General features: G+C 41.9%; 1 protein-coding gene across 2 annotated transcripts in view; it reads left to right on the top strand.

Annotated features, from left to right (window-relative positions):
• Nucleotides 1–9,548, top strand: part of CLCN2 (chloride voltage-gated channel 2) — an 86,403-nt gene extending 76,855 nt beyond the window's left edge. The window contains exons 18-24 of one of the 2 annotated variants that reach the window (XM_075202449.1): nt 971–1,079; nt 1,161–1,231; nt 1,414–1,470; nt 4,061–4,102; nt 5,888–5,992; nt 7,468–7,554; nt 7,681–9,548. In XM_075202449.1, the coding sequence (XP_075058550.1) occupies nt 971–1,079; nt 1,161–1,231; nt 1,414–1,470; nt 4,061–4,102; nt 5,888–5,992; nt 7,468–7,554; nt 7,681–7,869 (660 nt within the window). In that variant the 3' untranslated portion in view covers nt 7,870–9,548. The remainder of the gene's footprint in view (nt 1–970; nt 1,080–1,160; nt 1,232–1,413; nt 1,471–4,060; nt 4,103–5,887; nt 5,993–7,467; nt 7,555–7,680) is intronic. The other variant, XM_075202450.1, reaches the window with a different exon arrangement.
• The last annotated feature ends 8,314 nt before the right edge of the window (nt 9,549–17,862 follow it).

Raw genomic sequence — 17,862 nt, 5'->3', positions numbered from 1 at the left:
TTGGATACAACAGTACATCAGGTCTGTGCATTGAATTCAAGTGTATTTACACAACAGATCTGTTGTTATTAAGGACAAAAAATAACACATCAACCTGGACAATAAATCTCTCTGAAGCTGGAAATTCCCTTTAAATAATAATCAACAATTGATAAATACTTTTTAAATACACTTGTTTTAAGATCAGAACACGTTTGTTATCAATATTCATTACTTGCACGTCTTAGTATCCATATATTTTGAGACGGGTGGGGCTAGAACAACTTGTAGCCAATCAGGTCATCAGATTGTTCACAGCACCACATATAATTTCAATAGATGAATATGCTTATTTAGCAGGTGGGGGGGGGGGGGGGGGGTAGGACCTATCTACTTGTGTGATTATGTTAGAGAAGACAGTGCTGTATGAGGCACATGGGGTGTTGGAGGCTGTGTATGAGGCGCATGGGGTGTTGGAGACTGTGTATGAGGTGCATGGGGTGTTGGAGACTGTGTATGAGGCGCATGGGGTGTTGGAGACTGTGTATGAGGTGCATGGGGTGTTGGAGACTGTGTATGAGGCTCATGGGGTGTTGGAGACTGTGTATGAGGCGCATGGGGTGTTGGAGACTGTGTATGAGGCGCATGGGGTGTTGGAGACTGTGTATGAGGCGCATGGGGTGTTGGAGACTGTGTATGAGGCGCATGGGGTGTTGGAGACTGTGTATGAGGCTCATGGGGTGTTGGAGACTGTGTATGAGGCGCATGGGGTGTTGGAGACTGTGTATGAGGCGCATGGGGTGTTGGAGACTGTGTATGAGGCGCATGGGGTGTTGGAGACTGTGTATGAGGCGCATGGGGTGTTGGAGACTGTGTATGAGGCGCATGGGGCGTTGAAGACTGTATATTATGCTCATGGGGAAAGTTTTTCGGGAGTCCTGTTTTGAGAACAATTACATGTGATATATTCATTGTAAATATTCTTCCTCAGATAGCCACAGAGGAATCCACATTTTCTCCACCCCGAGTAGGAGAAAGTCGGAAACCCCTTAAACCAGCTCTGAAACGCAACCAGAGTAGCCTGACTGAACCATCACAAGGTATTTGAGATGTGCTCATGTAAAATATGTTTTCTAGCAGGGAAAGGACAGATAGTGGTACCTGTTCTCCTTTGTTTGTAGATGAATCTGATAACTCCGTAGCTGCCCTGAAAAGTATCTTCTGTGCCAAAGATTTCAATGAAGATATGGAGGTAAGGAGACACGTCACCTTTGTTGTATGTACGGTGTTATGTCTTCTCATAGTCACTCCGACCTGCTTCTGCCTCATTGATATTAATCACCTACTAACTATTCTTCTTCCCTGCCATTGTCACTCCATTGTTACTCACCATGCAGTCTTCCCATTTGTTTTCTATGTTGTTGCTAACATAAGTCTGCCAAGAATCCTGTGTCTCCCTCAAAGCCCAAACACATACGTCTGTGTGTAAAGGTAAGTGAGCAGCTAATCTCTTCTCTCTGCATTGTCCCGAAACCACTGCCATGACGGAATTGTCATATACATCCTGCTCTTGTTTATAGTCTGCATGCTCATATATTAACATGCACATGCTAATATAAGTCATCCACATGCTTCTTTATGACCTGAACTAATAACTAATGCATTGGCATAGGTATTTATAAAGTGTCCGTACTCAATGTGAAGTTAATGTGCTCAGAAAAAGAAGTACATCACACATTTGATTGGCTATGTACTGTATATATCAAGAAAACATTGGAATTGCTGTCTGGGGGTAACTATTTGAGAGTGCCGTCTCCTCCAGAAAAGAAACACATGAACTTATTTGAAAACACGGGTCTGATTCGTTAAAGCACACATACTGAGCGGAATGTGCGTCTGTTTTAAAATGCACATAAATCAGGTATACGTACGCCCAAATTCAACAGGGAGCGGATCTGAAGATACCTGTGGTGATCAATACGGGTGTAGGTCTGCTCTGCTCTACTACACAAGACACTGCAGATACATCCAATATATAGGTGGAATATAAAATCACGCAGAAAAAAAAACAAAAAAACTATTCAACTAATGTCACCTGTTAATAATAATATAGGCATTAAACTAGACCTGTAGCTGGAGCAAGATATACGGCTGATAAACAAGAACACGAGATGCCCAGAGCTTGAATCAGTCACTCCTGTGTGCGCTTAATACTGGCACACCCTTACTATACATTGACTATGTAGAGATGGAAAGAGATGGCACCAGGATGCACTATGGAAATAAGGCAAGCTGACAGAGCCAGTGTGATTTTCTGGCCAATGTTCTGCTGGGAAACTTTGGGTTCTGGAATTCATGCGGGTGTTACTTTGACACGTCCCAGCTCCCAAAACATTGTTGCAGACCAAGTACACCCCTTCATGGCAGCAGTATTCCCTGATGGCAATAACCTCTTACAGCAGGATAATGCTTCCTGCCACACTGAAAAAATTGTTCTGGAATGGTTTGAGGAACATGACAAAGAGTTGAAGGTGTCCAAATTCCCCAGATCTTAATCCGATTGAACATCTGTTTTTTTCCACATTTCAAATACGGGGACCTCAGAAGACATGCACACACACTGACTTTAAAATAATTTTAATTAAATATTAACTTATCATCTTTCCCCCTTCCAGGACTCTCCCACTCCCCCACTCTCTATTTCTTTTAACAACACTACCCTCGTTTCTGTCCCTCAAGTCCAATGCCTTGGGGTCATGCTTGATTCCTCCCTCTCCTTCAAATCTCACATTCTGTCCCTCTCAAAATCCTGCTACTTCCATCTTCAGGATATATCCAAGATACGCCCCTTTCTCACCACGAAAGCAACGAAAACCCTTGTTCACTCGCTTGTAATCTCTCATCTTGACTACTGTAACCTCCTTCTCTGTGGCCTACCTGATTCTCACCTTGACTTAAGTCTATCCTCAATGCTGCTGCCTGCCTCATTTTTCTCTCCAGATGCTCTATCTCTGTTGTCTCCCTCCAACAGTCGCTACATTGGCTCTCTGTGGCCTACAAAATTAAATTCTCCCCTCCCTACATCTGCAATCTTATCTCTACCTACACTCCTACAAGCCCCCTCCGCTCTGTGACCGCCGCCTCATTACTTCACTGATCACCTCTTCCCACTCCAAACTCCAGGACTTTGCCCGGGCTGCTCCCCAGCTGTGGAACGATCTTCCAAGTTCCATCTGTTTAGCATCTACTCTCAAAGGCTTCAAGCGTGTCTTTAAGACTCATTTCTTTATTCAAGTCTATCAGTCCTCCTAACTCCCTTGTCTCGGCTCTCTCCCCCAGTTAGTACCACCCTATTTGTGTCTCCCCCTTCCCATTAGGATGTAAGCTTTCAGGAGCAGGGCCCTCTTTTCTTGTGTGGTCCATCTACTATTCCATCACCTTCTGTACCTTTTGGCTTGCTTCCCTAGCCCTGTTTTCTTAAGCTTCAGCCTACTTCTCGCTGATTTCTACCATCACTTTCACTCATTGTCCCAGAAAAAATTTAATTTGCATCACCATAGATTGTAAGCTTGCGTGCAGGGCCTTCTCACCTCTTTGTCTTTTTACCCAGTTTGTTTACTGTGTTTGTCCCCAATTGTAAAGCGCTACAGAATATGTTGGCACTATATAAATAAATGATGATGATTACCATGTTACATGTGTGTGTGTGTGTGTGTATATTTCTGTTCTTCATATTTTGTTCTTTATGTATCATGTTGTGTCATGGGTCACTGTTTTCTGTATATGTCTTGGATGGCGCTGCAGATCCTTTGTGGCGCCTTACAAATTAAAGATAATAATAATAAATAAAACATCGCCATGTCAACTACTGTTTACTACTTGTACTCAACCCTGCCCTCTAGAGACATGAGGGTTGAATTACAGTTACAGAAAAGTAAATGCAGTAGCTTTTTACTGTGCATGTCTAATGCCACAAAGCACATTTTAACGGGCCCCTGTTGGACTGATATCCACTTTTAAATTGGGTTCATAGTTGTTTGTGTTCATGTTCACTCACACACTGAACTATGTTGTCTTTCAGGGGGAAGATATGGATGAGATAGAAACAATGACACAATCACAGGTTAGTTTGAACTGACAGGTGGCTCCTTTGAACCTGGTTTAGTAAGTTGCTTTATGTCTGCTCTTCAGTGGTGTCAGTAAGGAGAAAAAGGCCAGATTTGTGTTTCTGTGATACACTATTTCTAAGAACAAAGCTTAAAGGAAAACATTTCCTATTTAGCTGTAGGGTTTGTTGTCACTGTTATACATATTATTCAATAACATGTCTACTTTCCTGTGAGAACCTTTTAATTGATGCATTTTGACATCAGAAATTGCCATTATGTACGTCATAATGCACACCCTGCAGTATAATATAAGGATATTTGAATTCACAATTGCACTGCAGTGAAATGTAAGGATATTAAATGCAGGGAAGGTGGTGGGTTTATGGTGGACGGTATAATCTTTGAGTGAGCTACATTTCATGAAGGAAGACAACAAAGAAGTGCAGAAGCTATAGGTATTGTTCAAACACAGTGCAGTGTGAATAGCTAGACATAGTATGTTATCTTTGTCACTGTCTGGCATGGATCAAATAGGTCCTAAAATAAATACTAAATAGTCACAATATAAATAAACCCTTCCATTCAGAGTTCCATGGCCCCAAAATCCAGCATGTCTCTTCAATAGAAAGATTTACAGTCTTACCAGTAATGCATTTGTATCTGGCATGCAGTTTTATGATTAATAGCACAGCCTAAATAAAAGCCTAATTGCAATGTACAGTCAATAACTGTCATCTCTATGTCAGAAATACATTACACATTTTTAAACAAAATGTAGGTATTGGCAGATGCTCCTGTGACACTAATCTTGTGTCAATTTGCTGACAGTTGATAGTTTGATGTCACAGAAAGTTTCTAAGAAGCACAGTCAGCATGCTCCCACCAGTACATGATCTATTCCCTCTCATTAGTTACTCATGAAGTGTCATAACTACAGAGAAGGGCTATTGTCATGCAGACATGTATAAATATTATATAGAAGAAACAATACAGCTTAATCACAAAGTAAGTGTAACACATGTTAATTTATATCTGTAAAAAAAAGTATTATGGTGCTGTACCAATTAAATCTGAATGGCACTTACAAAAATCATTAAAAAATGTCTTTAGTCAGTTTAGAATTTTAAAGAAACATATATCACAAAAATGTAAATTTGTTAATTGAAAAGAAATGGATATGAGTTAGGGCAAGTAGCTCAACAGTCTACAACAGACTGAGATTTATCTGATACATGCAAGGAAGGCGCTTATCAGCCTTAGGCTGGAACTATATGTAGAGTCCTCCTGTAGAGTCCGACTGATGGTCGGCATTAGCCAGGTACTTGCTGAATACATGTATGGGGTGACAGAGGGCCTGATTCATTAAGGAAAGTAAGGCAAAAAAGGAGTAAGTTTTACCCTGGACAAACCATGTTACAATGTAAGGGGTGCAAATTAGTTCATCATTTTGCATATAAGTTAAATACTGGCTGTTTTTTCATGTAGCACACAGATACTTGGTAGTATTTTTACATTTGAATGTAAGGTTGATCTAGGACACATCCTAACCCAACTATAATTCTGTCCCCACATTTTAAATTCATCTCCCCTCCAATGCAATATGGTTTTGTCAATGTGCTCCTTTTTTTTTTTTGCTTTATTTAAAATAATGAATCGGGCCCAGAGCCTCCAGTCTTGCTAGAGTGGCGGACAGTGTTTGCAGTATCACTAGAAAGTGATCCCGTTTCCTTGGGTGTAGTCACACTGGCAGCAGGAGATGATGTTGTGTATAATTTCATATCTTCTCTTTTTTCCATTAGATTTTAGAGTGGGAAGAACTTCAACTGGATGAAACAATGAACTTCAATAACTGCAAGATTGACCCCGCTCCATTCCAGCTGGTGGAAAGAACTTCTCTACATAAAGTATATATATTAACTCTGCTTCCCTTTTTTTAAACTTATCCCAAAACAACCTACATCTGGGGGTTTGTACTGGGTATGTTTTGCTGCTTATCGTTACAAGACTCCTATTTCTATTAACTAAATCTTTGAAATAAGGCATCATGAGACTGCTGCAAAATATTTAGAGAGCACATTACCGTATCACTAAAGACAGTTACAGTAGTTGTTTTTTAGATTTTGCCTTAATTGAGCCATTGTACTTCTTGGAGGCAGATCAAGGATGAGTTCTTCCTATTGCCATACGCTTTATAATACACATTCTTGTACAGTACTTTTCTCTTTAGTTTTAACAGACATAGATCCTTCAAAAGTGATTGTGCAATGTTTCACTAGTAATGGTGGCCACACACAGACTGATCAACCCTAGAGCTGAACAACAGCATCATCTTTCTGTTATGAAAGACTTGGGGCTAGATTTACTAAGCTGCGGGTTCGAAAAAGTGGGGATGTTGCCTATAGCAAGCAATCAGATTCTAGCTTTCATTTATTTAGTACCTTCTACAAAATGACAGCTAGAATCTGATTGGTTGATTGGTTGCTATAAGCAACATCCCCACTTTTTCAAACCCACAGCTTAGTAATTCTAGCCCTTGGAAGTGGCCAAATTAGATGTGATCCAGCCGTTAATCTTTCTTGCCAAGTGAGGGCATCACTTCCACTTTAATTGTCCGCAGATGACCTTGGACACAGACTGGTAGGGGTCATCTTGTGATATGTTCGATAATGATGCATTGATTTCAAAAGGATCATGATCTGGCATATGGACCACACACACTGTGATATCATGCCAATTGCCTCTACACATTTGTTTATTCATATCCCTTACTTCATTAAACAATAATACGATGATTATTCTGAAAACAAAAATGAATGATGTTCTGCCTCTGGGCAGTACATAGTATAATAGGACTGATCCGCGTGACATACTGCCGTCCGGGTAAAAACAACTTCTTTTTTCATTCCCAGCAGCTGCCTTTTCACTGCAGCTTGTGTGTGTGTGTGGAGGGAATGGCAGCAAGCTTGCATTAGACTTACTATTTAACATCCTGCCCCTCTGTACACAGCCCACAGGAACTGCATAGCTAATTGTCTCCTGGAGAAATGCAAACCTGTCTACTTTTGAACTGGACATTTTCAGCTGACCTGTATAAATTCTGTTTGGAAACATAATTGACCGTGCCTCAGATCTCGCTTCCCTCTCTATTCACTACAATTCAGTTTGGTGTTACAGACTGCTGCAGTCTGTAAAATAATTAACCCTTTGTACTGCAGGCAGAGAAGCTGAAATGTCTTGTTCCAACCATAAGCAGCAAAAAATAATAAATCAATATGCAAATCATCTTTTTGTCAGCTGTGGAATATAGATGTAAAAGAAAATATTTGTAGAATTACCTGTTACCATCACAATTATATTTACCATATTTCCCTATTCTTAGGCACACACTGTTTTCTCCTTGCTGGGGATGGACCATGCATATGTAACTTCCATAGGGCGACTCATTGGAATGGTGACTTTGAGAGAGGTAAGTACTTCCCAGATGACAGGGGAGGGAGTAGCCATGCTGACAGCACGGCTTGCACTTTTATATGGTGAGTGGGTATTTACCTTGAAGTAGACCATAAAAAATTCTGTTTACTTATTTTTCCAGCTCCGTAAGGCTATAGAGGGCTCGGTGACAGCAAAGGGTGCAAAAGTGCGCCCTCCTTTGGCCAGTTTCAGAGACAGTTTCACAAGTAGTAGTGATGCAGAGACCACCAATGTCAACAAATTGTGGGAAAGAAGCCGACGGCACCTCCTGCCTCGTGAGTCCAGCCCATCTGATAGTGATGATAAGTGACCTTAATCTGAACTGATTCATCAGCCAACCTGCATTGGAGGATTCTGGGATTTGACAACAGTGCTTCCTTCTGTGTCAAACAGAAAATCTGAAACGCACAGCTGAGTATTTTAATCTGAGTCTTCCATTGCAACTCCAGGGTAGTAGCAGGAGTTGGGCCATTATGATGTGGCCATTATTGGCCTTTTCTACAGTAGTGGTCTGCAGCTTCTTAATGAAGTGGACCCTCCACCTGATGATCACAGGAATTGGGTGCAATCTGGATCAGGCAGGATAACACAGTGACTGGAACGGAACTGGACTGCAATAAATCTGTAGCCATACTTTTTAATTTCTGATTGCTACATGCTGGACATGAAGGGTTAACACTGCCACTAATTTTATGTATGTATTATATTAAAATAAATTAATGTTGTGCCGCGTGATGTCCTAAAACCTACAAACCATGTCTACAAAGACACAACTGTCTCACACTGCCCCAGTGATGTGCACTATTCTGACCTTTGTTATTGTGTCCAGATTACCAGGATCTCACTCTGGATGATAGGAGACCCGCTACCTCTTAGGGCAGAGACAGGATTTTTCATAGGTTGGGTAATTACCATGACACAGGAGCAGCTCTACACAGAGGCATAAGGTGGCCCTTGTCCTACACAGCTGGACTGGAGTAGGAGAACAGAAATTTACAGGGCACATGTTCTAGTTACAGTAGGGATTAAATGTTTTATTAATGATGATACATCTAAACCTGAATAAACTTGACAGCATTTAACTGTCTTTAAAACACTAAATGAGATTAGAGTACTGTTTGTGAAAATAATAGTACGAAAACTCTTTTTTTTCCGAGATCACATATTGGACACACACTTAAAGTAAATTCAAGTATGCTTGGGATACACAGTGCAGCAAAATACAGATACACACACAGAACAGTATTACACAGATGCACACTCACACAGTGCAACAATACACAGATTTACACATACACACTGTAGTAATAGACCAAGATATGCACAAACAGTGCAGTAAGACACAGATACACAGTGCAGTAATACACAGACATGCTCACAGTGCGGTAATACACACAGATACTCACACAGTGCACTAATTCACAGACATACACACAGTGCAGTACTACAAAGACATATGCACAGTGCACTAATACACAGAGATACTCACAGTGCACTGATACACAGACATACACACACAGTGCACTAATACACAGACATACACACAGTGCAGTAATACACAGACATGCACACAGTGCGGTAATACACACAGTGCAGTAATACACAGACATGCACACAGTGCGGTAATACACAGACATACGCACACAGTGCAGTAATACACAGACATGCACACAGTGCGGTAATACACAGACATACACACAGTGTGGTAATACACAGACATACACACAGTGCAGTAATACACAGACATGCACACAGTGCGGTAATACACAGACATGCACACAGTGCGGTAATACACAGAAATACACACAGTGCGGTAATACACAGACATACACACAGTGCGATAATACACAGACATACACACAGTGCGATAATACACAGACATACACACAGTGCAGTAATGCACAGACATACACACAGTGCTGTAATGCACAGACAAACACACAGTGCAGTAATACACAGACATACACACACAGTGCAGTAATACACAGACATGCTCACAGTGCACTAATACACAGACATACACACACAGTGCAGTAATACACAGACATACACACAGTGCACTAATACACAGACATACACACACAGTGCAGTAATACACAGACACACACACAGTGCAGTAATACACAGACATACACACAATGCAGTAATACACAGACATGTGCACACTGCAGTAATACACAGACATGTGCACACAGTGCAGTAATACACAGACATACGCACACAGTGCAGTAATACACAAATACAAGTATAGTAATGTACATAGACAGTGCACTGATACACAGATACATACATATTGTGCACTAATACCATCCTTTCTTTTTTTATAGTAATAACATTGAACATACTATGAATTACACTATGCCAAAAACACCAGTTTGAAATGCATGATCTACAATAAGTCCGCTACATACACTACTTAACTCGCTCACATTAAATTGTGTACAGCCTTTTCTACATTATCATTTAAGACATATTTCTAAACCCTGTGCATTGTACATTGTAACTTTCCAACTGTTTACATAAATACACTTCTAGCCATAAAGCCCAATTACCCACCATGGTGCCTATTTATCAAAGGGTGAAGAGCCCTATTACTGGTGAAAATAAGCTGGCAATAGGGCTTGATATCGCATTACCCTATCAATCAAAACGGTTTCCAGTGGGGAAGGCTTCCGCATGTTTATGCATGGTGGAACCTATTTCTCAAGTTTAGTGTACCGTTGCAATGCCTGTCCTGGCAGCGCCATTTCAGGATGCCAACACCAGAACAAAAGCATTAAAGCATGCTATATTCATGGAATGAAGCATTTTTAATGCAGTGCTGTTTAAAATATATTTATTTATTAAAATAAAAGAAAGTGTATTCATTTAAGATCTGTTATATCTACACTGTGAAATGAATGCCCTTTTACAGACCAGTAAACTTTCAGATTAAACTTGAGGTTATCGGTTCAATTACTACCATATGTAAATTACGTAGATACAACAAACAAAACTCAATGAGCAATATAACCTATATAATTTCTAGGTATCTGTAATTAAAGGGATGACTTGGTAACCCTGCTTACACTGTGTATTCTCCTTTCTATACGAATACCCATACATACACAATGGAAAATCCTACACTCTAAAAACTACCACCCACATGTAAGGGCTTATTACACTAACTTCACCACTTCATCCCACTCTCTAATAAAACTCTACCCCACTGAAGGGCTTTCCAACGACAGTAAACTTGCATTATTTCCCTAATACCCCAGTATTTTAAAGGAATAGTTATCAGTTCAATCCTGTCTTTCTCCTATGTAATAAAACACTGCCTGGCTAAGCTGTTTAACTCTGACCCCCTGATACAGACCTTCTGCTCTGCTCTATGTCAGTTGCCTTTTTCACTGGTTCCATCATAGCCTTCATGGGAAGCTTGTACATGGCATGCTTCTCCTATAAGTGATTGCTAACCAAATGCAGTGTGTACTACCCATTTGTTTAGGTTTCTTAACCAGTGCAATACATTACAGTAGTCGTAAAGTTGAGTTACTGAATTGGGGAAAAGGTACCACTACACTTCCTGCCCACCATTTATGATTAAAAAAACAAACCCACTATGAAGGAGTCATGACACCTACATATTTGAAAGGTATTAACTGCGTCAGAATGTGGGGAAATCTACCATTGGCTCTGGGCTGTTACTGGCTGAGCTGTGGACTCATTGTGCAAGATGTATGTATGCGTGAAAACTATTATCTAAAGCTTACCTGTGTATGTAAAGTGTTAAGAAATAGGATCTCTCCTGTTTGTCTGAACTGTCAGCTGTGCATTAATGCTCCAACCATGTGTAGGATCAATCCTACAGTTCATTGATTCAGGTGGTTGCTAGGTAATAGCAACAAGCTTCTCTTCGGTCTGGCAGCTGTGCTATTACTTACCGCACCCATGCAGCTAATTATCCTTCAATTTCTAATTAGTGCTGCAGCCCTTATAAACCTCTTCCTGGGAGCATACCAGTGCTGGTGATAGTTCCTGCTTGACCTAGTGTGCCTTGTATCCTGACCTGTTTTATTCACTGTATTTGACTTGGATTGTTAGGATTCTGCTGTCTTCTAGGCTCCTGTCTCTTGAGGAATAGTTATGAGTTTGAATTTGCTTTGTTAAATGGATTTGCTTTCATATATCTACCTGCTCTGACCCCTGACTTGTTTAAAGGATTCTGCTGTATTCTCTACTCTTGATCTCTGTCTGTCTGAGTTCTGCCAAATAGAATCTGGTTGTTCACTACCTGCTACCATGAGCTGTCTACGCCATCAAACAAGTGCCAGACTACTCTGCATTAACCTCTGCCTGTCCTCTGTCTGGCTCTGAGTTCAGTCAACAATATGCTGGTTGCTCACTACCTCCTACCGTGTTCAGTCTACTCCACTGGGCAAATGCTGGATCAACAACTGCTACTACGTGAGCTTAAGTCCTAGGGGCAACATAGTATTGTGGAATTTAATTAGTTCCTTGGAAAGGGGCTGTAAAATGTGAACATTTTGTGAAGAGGTTTTAGCAGTTGAGGATCTTGCGCTAATCTGCCCTTAATATTATCACCAGCCCAACAAAATATTTTGGACCCAACTAATGGAGAGTATTAAATCATCTCCTGCTCAGATTCTGGTCAGTCATATACAAACCTTGTCACAGGTAGTCCCAAGACCTATCCATGCGCATACCTGCGCAAGAGGATGCAGTTCACACTGCCTAAATCACCTCTCCCTCAGTGAAAGAACCTAAACTGAACTTTCCAGACAGGTTCTCTGGTGACTGGAAACTATTTCGGAATTTCAAAGAAAGTTGCAAGCTATACTTCAGACTCAGGCCAATCTCTTCTGGTACAGATAAACAGCGAGTGAGGCTTCGTGATATCCCTGTTCCAAAATGACCCACAGACTTGGGCCTTTCGGCTGGATGCTGACAGTCCTTCATTATTTTCCATGGATGCTTTCTTTAGTGCCCTGGGGCTCCTGAATGAGGACCCCGATAGGGTGACAACTGCAGAATCTCTTTTTTGTGCACAAAGACAAGGGTCCAAATCAGAAGAATACTGCTCTGAATTTCGTAGGTGGTCAGTGGACTCTGGATGGAATGACCCAACACCCGTAGCCAATTCAGAGTAGGACTTACTGACACCATTAAAGATGCTCAAGTGCAGTTTCCTGTTCCTGAATCTCTGGAATCTCTTAGGAGTCTGTCTATTGGAATAGACAGGAGACACTATGAATTCTGCAAGGAGAAAGTCAAAGAGACAATCCCGAACCCATGCAAACTGGTACCTACCACATGTTGTCAGAGAAAAGAATCAGGAGAAGGTCCCAAGTATTATGCCTTTACTGTAGCAGCGAGAGACATTCAGCACAAGAAATGCTTAAGAAATCGGGAAACCTCAGAGCCTGGGAGAGGATGGGGAGCTTTTCCTAGGCCAAAGTAACTTCTAACTCCCTGCAGATTGCTATGGAACTTTCCATTAAGACAGTTAATTAACTTATCACTGCGGACAGTGGAGCAGCAGGGAACTTTATTGACCAGGGAATCGCACAGAAATGTAAGATAACAACTATACCCCTGGAAACACCAGTATATATTTCAGGTTTGTCTGAAACCTTCCTCTCTGGGGAACCTATAAGGTTGAAAAACGTCCCTCTCACTTTACGGGTGGGATGCCTACATTCCGAAGTAACCTTCTATTTTGTCAGATCTCCTAATTATCTTGTTATATTCGATTCCCTTGGCTGTTTCTACATAATCTGCAGATTGACTAGTCACACAGACAAATATCTCGGGGTAAACCCTGTGCACAATCTTGTATCTCACTCACAGTGAAGTTGGCTTCATCTCCATCTAATTCTATCCCAGATGCATATATGGAATTTTCAGATGACTTCTGTAAAAAAAAAAAAAGTGGCACTGCCACCCCATAAGCCATACGACTGCACGATTGACCTCATACCAGGGGCTAAACTGGCCAACTGTTCAATCTGGCCTCACAGGAACGCAAGGCAGTAGAGGATTATGTTGCAGAAAATTTTGCCAAAGGCTTCATTAGACGCTCTAAGTGCTGGTATATTTATACTACCTAGTCAAATTGACCACTCTTCTGCAACCTTCATTTTTTCAAGAGCACGCTTAAAACCCATTGCTTTATTATAGCCTGTCCTACCCCAACCTGATACTACTCCCTCTACATACTTACCATGCCCACTCCTGTTCCACTAGCTCCTGTTGTCTCAACATTGCCCTCTCCCTCTAGACAGTAAGCTGTTTTGAGCAGGGCCCAGCCTACCATTTGTCTTAAGTCTGACCCTCCTTCTTCAACCTCATCTGTACTTGTTATCTTCTTGTCTGTGATTCTGTGTTGTATGATTTGTAACTCCAGAGTTTTGTGGTGCCTTTCAAAGAATCAATGTTGATGATTATTCAACTAAACAAACTAGTATTTCTATGCCAGGCGTCCAGTAGGTGTACAAATGAGTAAACATGCATCACACTATAGCATAGATATGCTGTTTGACAATGTTAGTAGTAAATGTGAAAATCGCATTGATCTGTTTGTACACAATATAAAGTAATGAAGTGTTATATACACAAGAGAGATTTGTGTCTTGGCAGTGTTAGTAACAAAGCCTTATTCTCCACATAAAATCCAATGAAATTCTTCTTTCCTGTAGTGGTTCAAAAGGAAATGACAAGTAAGAAATCCAAATAGATGGAGTGATACTTGATATGATATAGCTGCAGTGCTAATTAATTAAGATAGTTCTGTTTATGGTAATAACCATCATCATTGCGTATCTTTACACCAGCTCTCCAGTACCCTTAGAAGAAGCATATCTGGGGGGCACGTCCAAGTCTCATCAGGCTGCATCTCCAAAAATGCAAGTTCATTGGAACCCAAGTTTATTGCAATATATAGCAAGACCCTTTCCCGGGTATATTTGCGCTCTTTTCAAGGTCATAGTTTACCACTGAGTGTGAATAGGTAATGTTTGGATCCTTTGGTACACTGGGACCTAACCTACAGTCTCAGACACACCAGCAATAATCTGGCACAGGTTTTCATACATTTACGCAATGTAACTGAGCTTATTAATTAAAATAGAATGAATGTATAAACCCCTCTAATAACACATACATCCCTACACATTTTGTATGACATCAGTTATTAACTCTATCACCACAACATCATGCACCATGTTAAACACTAAGCCAGTGATAGGCATTCACCTGCGACCTATTGGGGTGTCCATCACTGCTTTTAGCCTTGCTATCTATAAAGGTTAATTACACCTAGATCTAAAAAAATTTGTTTGGGATTAAGTAAGATAAACTAAAATACAAAATCGTACCTCTGGTGATACCCTGATGTGGTGGTTCCCCAATGCTTCTAGTGGTTCAGCACACAGGATTCTCTCCTGCTAACACTGGCCTGATTCACATGTCTCTTGGTGCTTCAGTAATCACACTGTTCGTTTGAAGAAGGTGCAGGAGATGTTTTATTTTATCAAACTTAATTTCACCCAAATTAAACTTTTTAGGTAAGATTGACTAACATATTGTGTTATTTCCTTCACTCTCAGCAGTAGTAAACTTTACATACAATAATTAATCCACATATATTATTGGACACACATTGCCATATATTCCTCACACTCTACAGTAATAATCATTCACAAGGCACTATACACCTATAAATGACATTATGTACCTACCCTCTATAACATACCAATTTTCATTATCAGAAAGAGACGTGGCCCTACCGTAACAGACATAGTGTAGTCAATCAGCAATTTACTTGGTGGATTGGGGGCATGACTTAACTTGTCCCAATTTTCCATAAGTGTCAGGTATGCTGTGCTAGCACCCCCACACAAGCAGCTAAACCCACACATTACATAACGTCTCAGTGCCTTCAGTAATCCACTTGCACAAAACAGCATTCCACTATCTCCTAATTTTGCACTCTCAAGAGAAAGAGGCTCATGAGAGACTAAGCACTGAGGAAGGAGTCAGGCGTATTCACCCCTTACACAGAAAAAAGGAGCTACTATCCCTGAACGTATTCTCCCATTGGAAGTAACCTCCATCTGGATTTCCCACAGTAGCCCTCCTAGCCAGCCTGTAGGAGTTATGTCATCAGAGGCTCCCCCTATATCAAGGATAGACTGTAATGCTATATGTAATGAGATCCTTTAAGGACCTGGGGCCTGATTCATTAAGGATCTTAACTTAAGAAACTTCTTATTTCAGTTTTCTGGACAAAACCATGTTACAATGCAAGGGGTGCAAATTATCATTCTGTTTTGCACATAAGTTAAATACTGACTGTTTTTTTATGTATTTTATGTAGCACAAATATCAACTTCAGTGTACAAATAAGCTATCAAGTATTTGTGTGTTACATGAAAAAACAGTCAGTATTTAACTTATGTGACTGAAATAAGAAGTTTCTTAAGTTAAGATCCTTAATGAATCAGGCCCTAGATGTCAGAAAAGCTCCTTTATACGCTGCAAAATATACTGTCATGCAGAACATGTTTTTTGGAACAATGTGCCTTGTACATAACAAGCAGCACTGCCACATTCTGCACCTAGGTATTGCGAGCCGCGGCTCCCCGACAGGCCGCCGCGGCTCGCTTTCGGATCTCCCAGACGCCCCGGCCGTCTCCATGATGACCGGGGTGTTACTTCCGCCTCTGACGTCCCGGTTGCCTAGGCAACAACCGGGACGCTGTAATCCGGAGGCCGCAGCGCCCCGCCCAGCGGGCTGACACCCGGGCACATACCAGCAGGGAAAGGTAGGGCTATTTATGCCTATGGAGTAGACTCTGGTGAGAGTCTTTTTGATTTATATTTATTGGTGCTGTCTTGTGATTGCCAGTATTATCCATGGTGCAGAGACTATGCAGTGGGAGGGGTTTTATTACTATGACTCCTATTGGCTCTCCTTGCTATTTAAGGCAATGAGGACTTAGGGTCATTGCCAGTTATAGCTTCCTGTGTAGCTAGGCTCCTGTTCCTGTTTCCCTGCTCCTGTTCTGTATTCTAGTTTGGATTTCCCGTGTATGACCCCTGGCTTGTTTCTGGACCTCGTTGTATTGCCTGTGACCCCTGACCTCGGCTCGTTATCTGGTATTGCTGCCTGCTGCCGGCCCTTGACCTTTTGCTTGGATCTCACATTGCTGTGTCTACTTCGCTACCTCAGGGTTCTCCCCAGTCAGTGCACACTACACGACCCTCCGTTGTCTGTAGCCAAGTCTGCCCCCACCACTAGGGGCTCCAGCGAACACCAGACTTCGGAGTAGACTCCGGGTTTTGTCGTGCTGACTGAAGGAGTTCCTAACATAACTGGCCATAAAGACGATCCTACTCTCCTCTGATGGATCCCAGTCCGGCTCAAGTTCTAGCGGGACAGATCCAGGCCGTTTCACAGGTGGTTCAGGATCTTTCAATCAGGTTGTCTGCTCAAGAAGAAGCCGCCAAGGCCTCACAAGCTACTATGGCACCAGCCCTTGAGCCGAAGTTAAACCTTCCGTTTTTCGGGGAATAGAGCCTTGTTTCGGAATTTCAAGGAGAGTTGCAAGCTATATTTCCGTCTCAGACCCCACTCCACGGGTTCAGAGCCACAAAGGGTTGGTATAATCATCTCCTTACTTCAGGGTGACCCTCAGTCTTGGGCGTTCAGTTTGACCCCGGTTAATCCTGCTCTGCACTCCGTGGACGCCTTTTTCAATGCCCTTGGTCCCTTATATGATGATCCAGACAGAGTGGCCTCAGCCTAGTCACAGCTAAGAGCGCTGAAACAAGGGCGGCGAACAGCGGAGGAGTATTGTGCCGAGTTCCGACGTTGGTCGGTCGACAGTCAGGGGAATGACCCTGCACTACGGAGTCAGTTCCGGCTCGGGCTCTCGGAGCAGATAAAGGACTCCTTAGTCCAGTATCCTTCGTCCCCTTCTTTGGAGGCCTTAATGCAATTGGTTATTAAAATTGACCGCAGGATTAAGGAAAGAAAGTCGGAGAAGGAGGCTGCCTTGCCACCCTGGTCCTCTCCAGCCATCTACCCGGTTCCTCAGGATTTACCAGAGCCCATGCAGTTAGGGGCTTATCGCCTGTCCCCTGAGGAAAAGTCCAGGCGGCAGTCACAGGGGCTATGTCTCTACTGTGGTAATAAGGGCCACATCCTGCGTAACTGCCCTAACAAGGCGGGAAAAGACCAGGCCTAGGAGTAAAGGAAGAGGTACGCCTAGGTCTCCAAATGGTCTCTTCTAAGAAT

The sequence above is a fragment of the Mixophyes fleayi genome, chromosome 3, assembly GCF_038048845.1.
Source record: "Mixophyes fleayi isolate aMixFle1 chromosome 3, aMixFle1.hap1, whole genome shotgun sequence".
Lineage (NCBI taxonomy): Eukaryota > Metazoa > Chordata > Amphibia > Anura > Limnodynastidae > Mixophyes > Mixophyes fleayi.
This window is presented reverse-complemented; position numbering and strand designations above follow the sequence as displayed.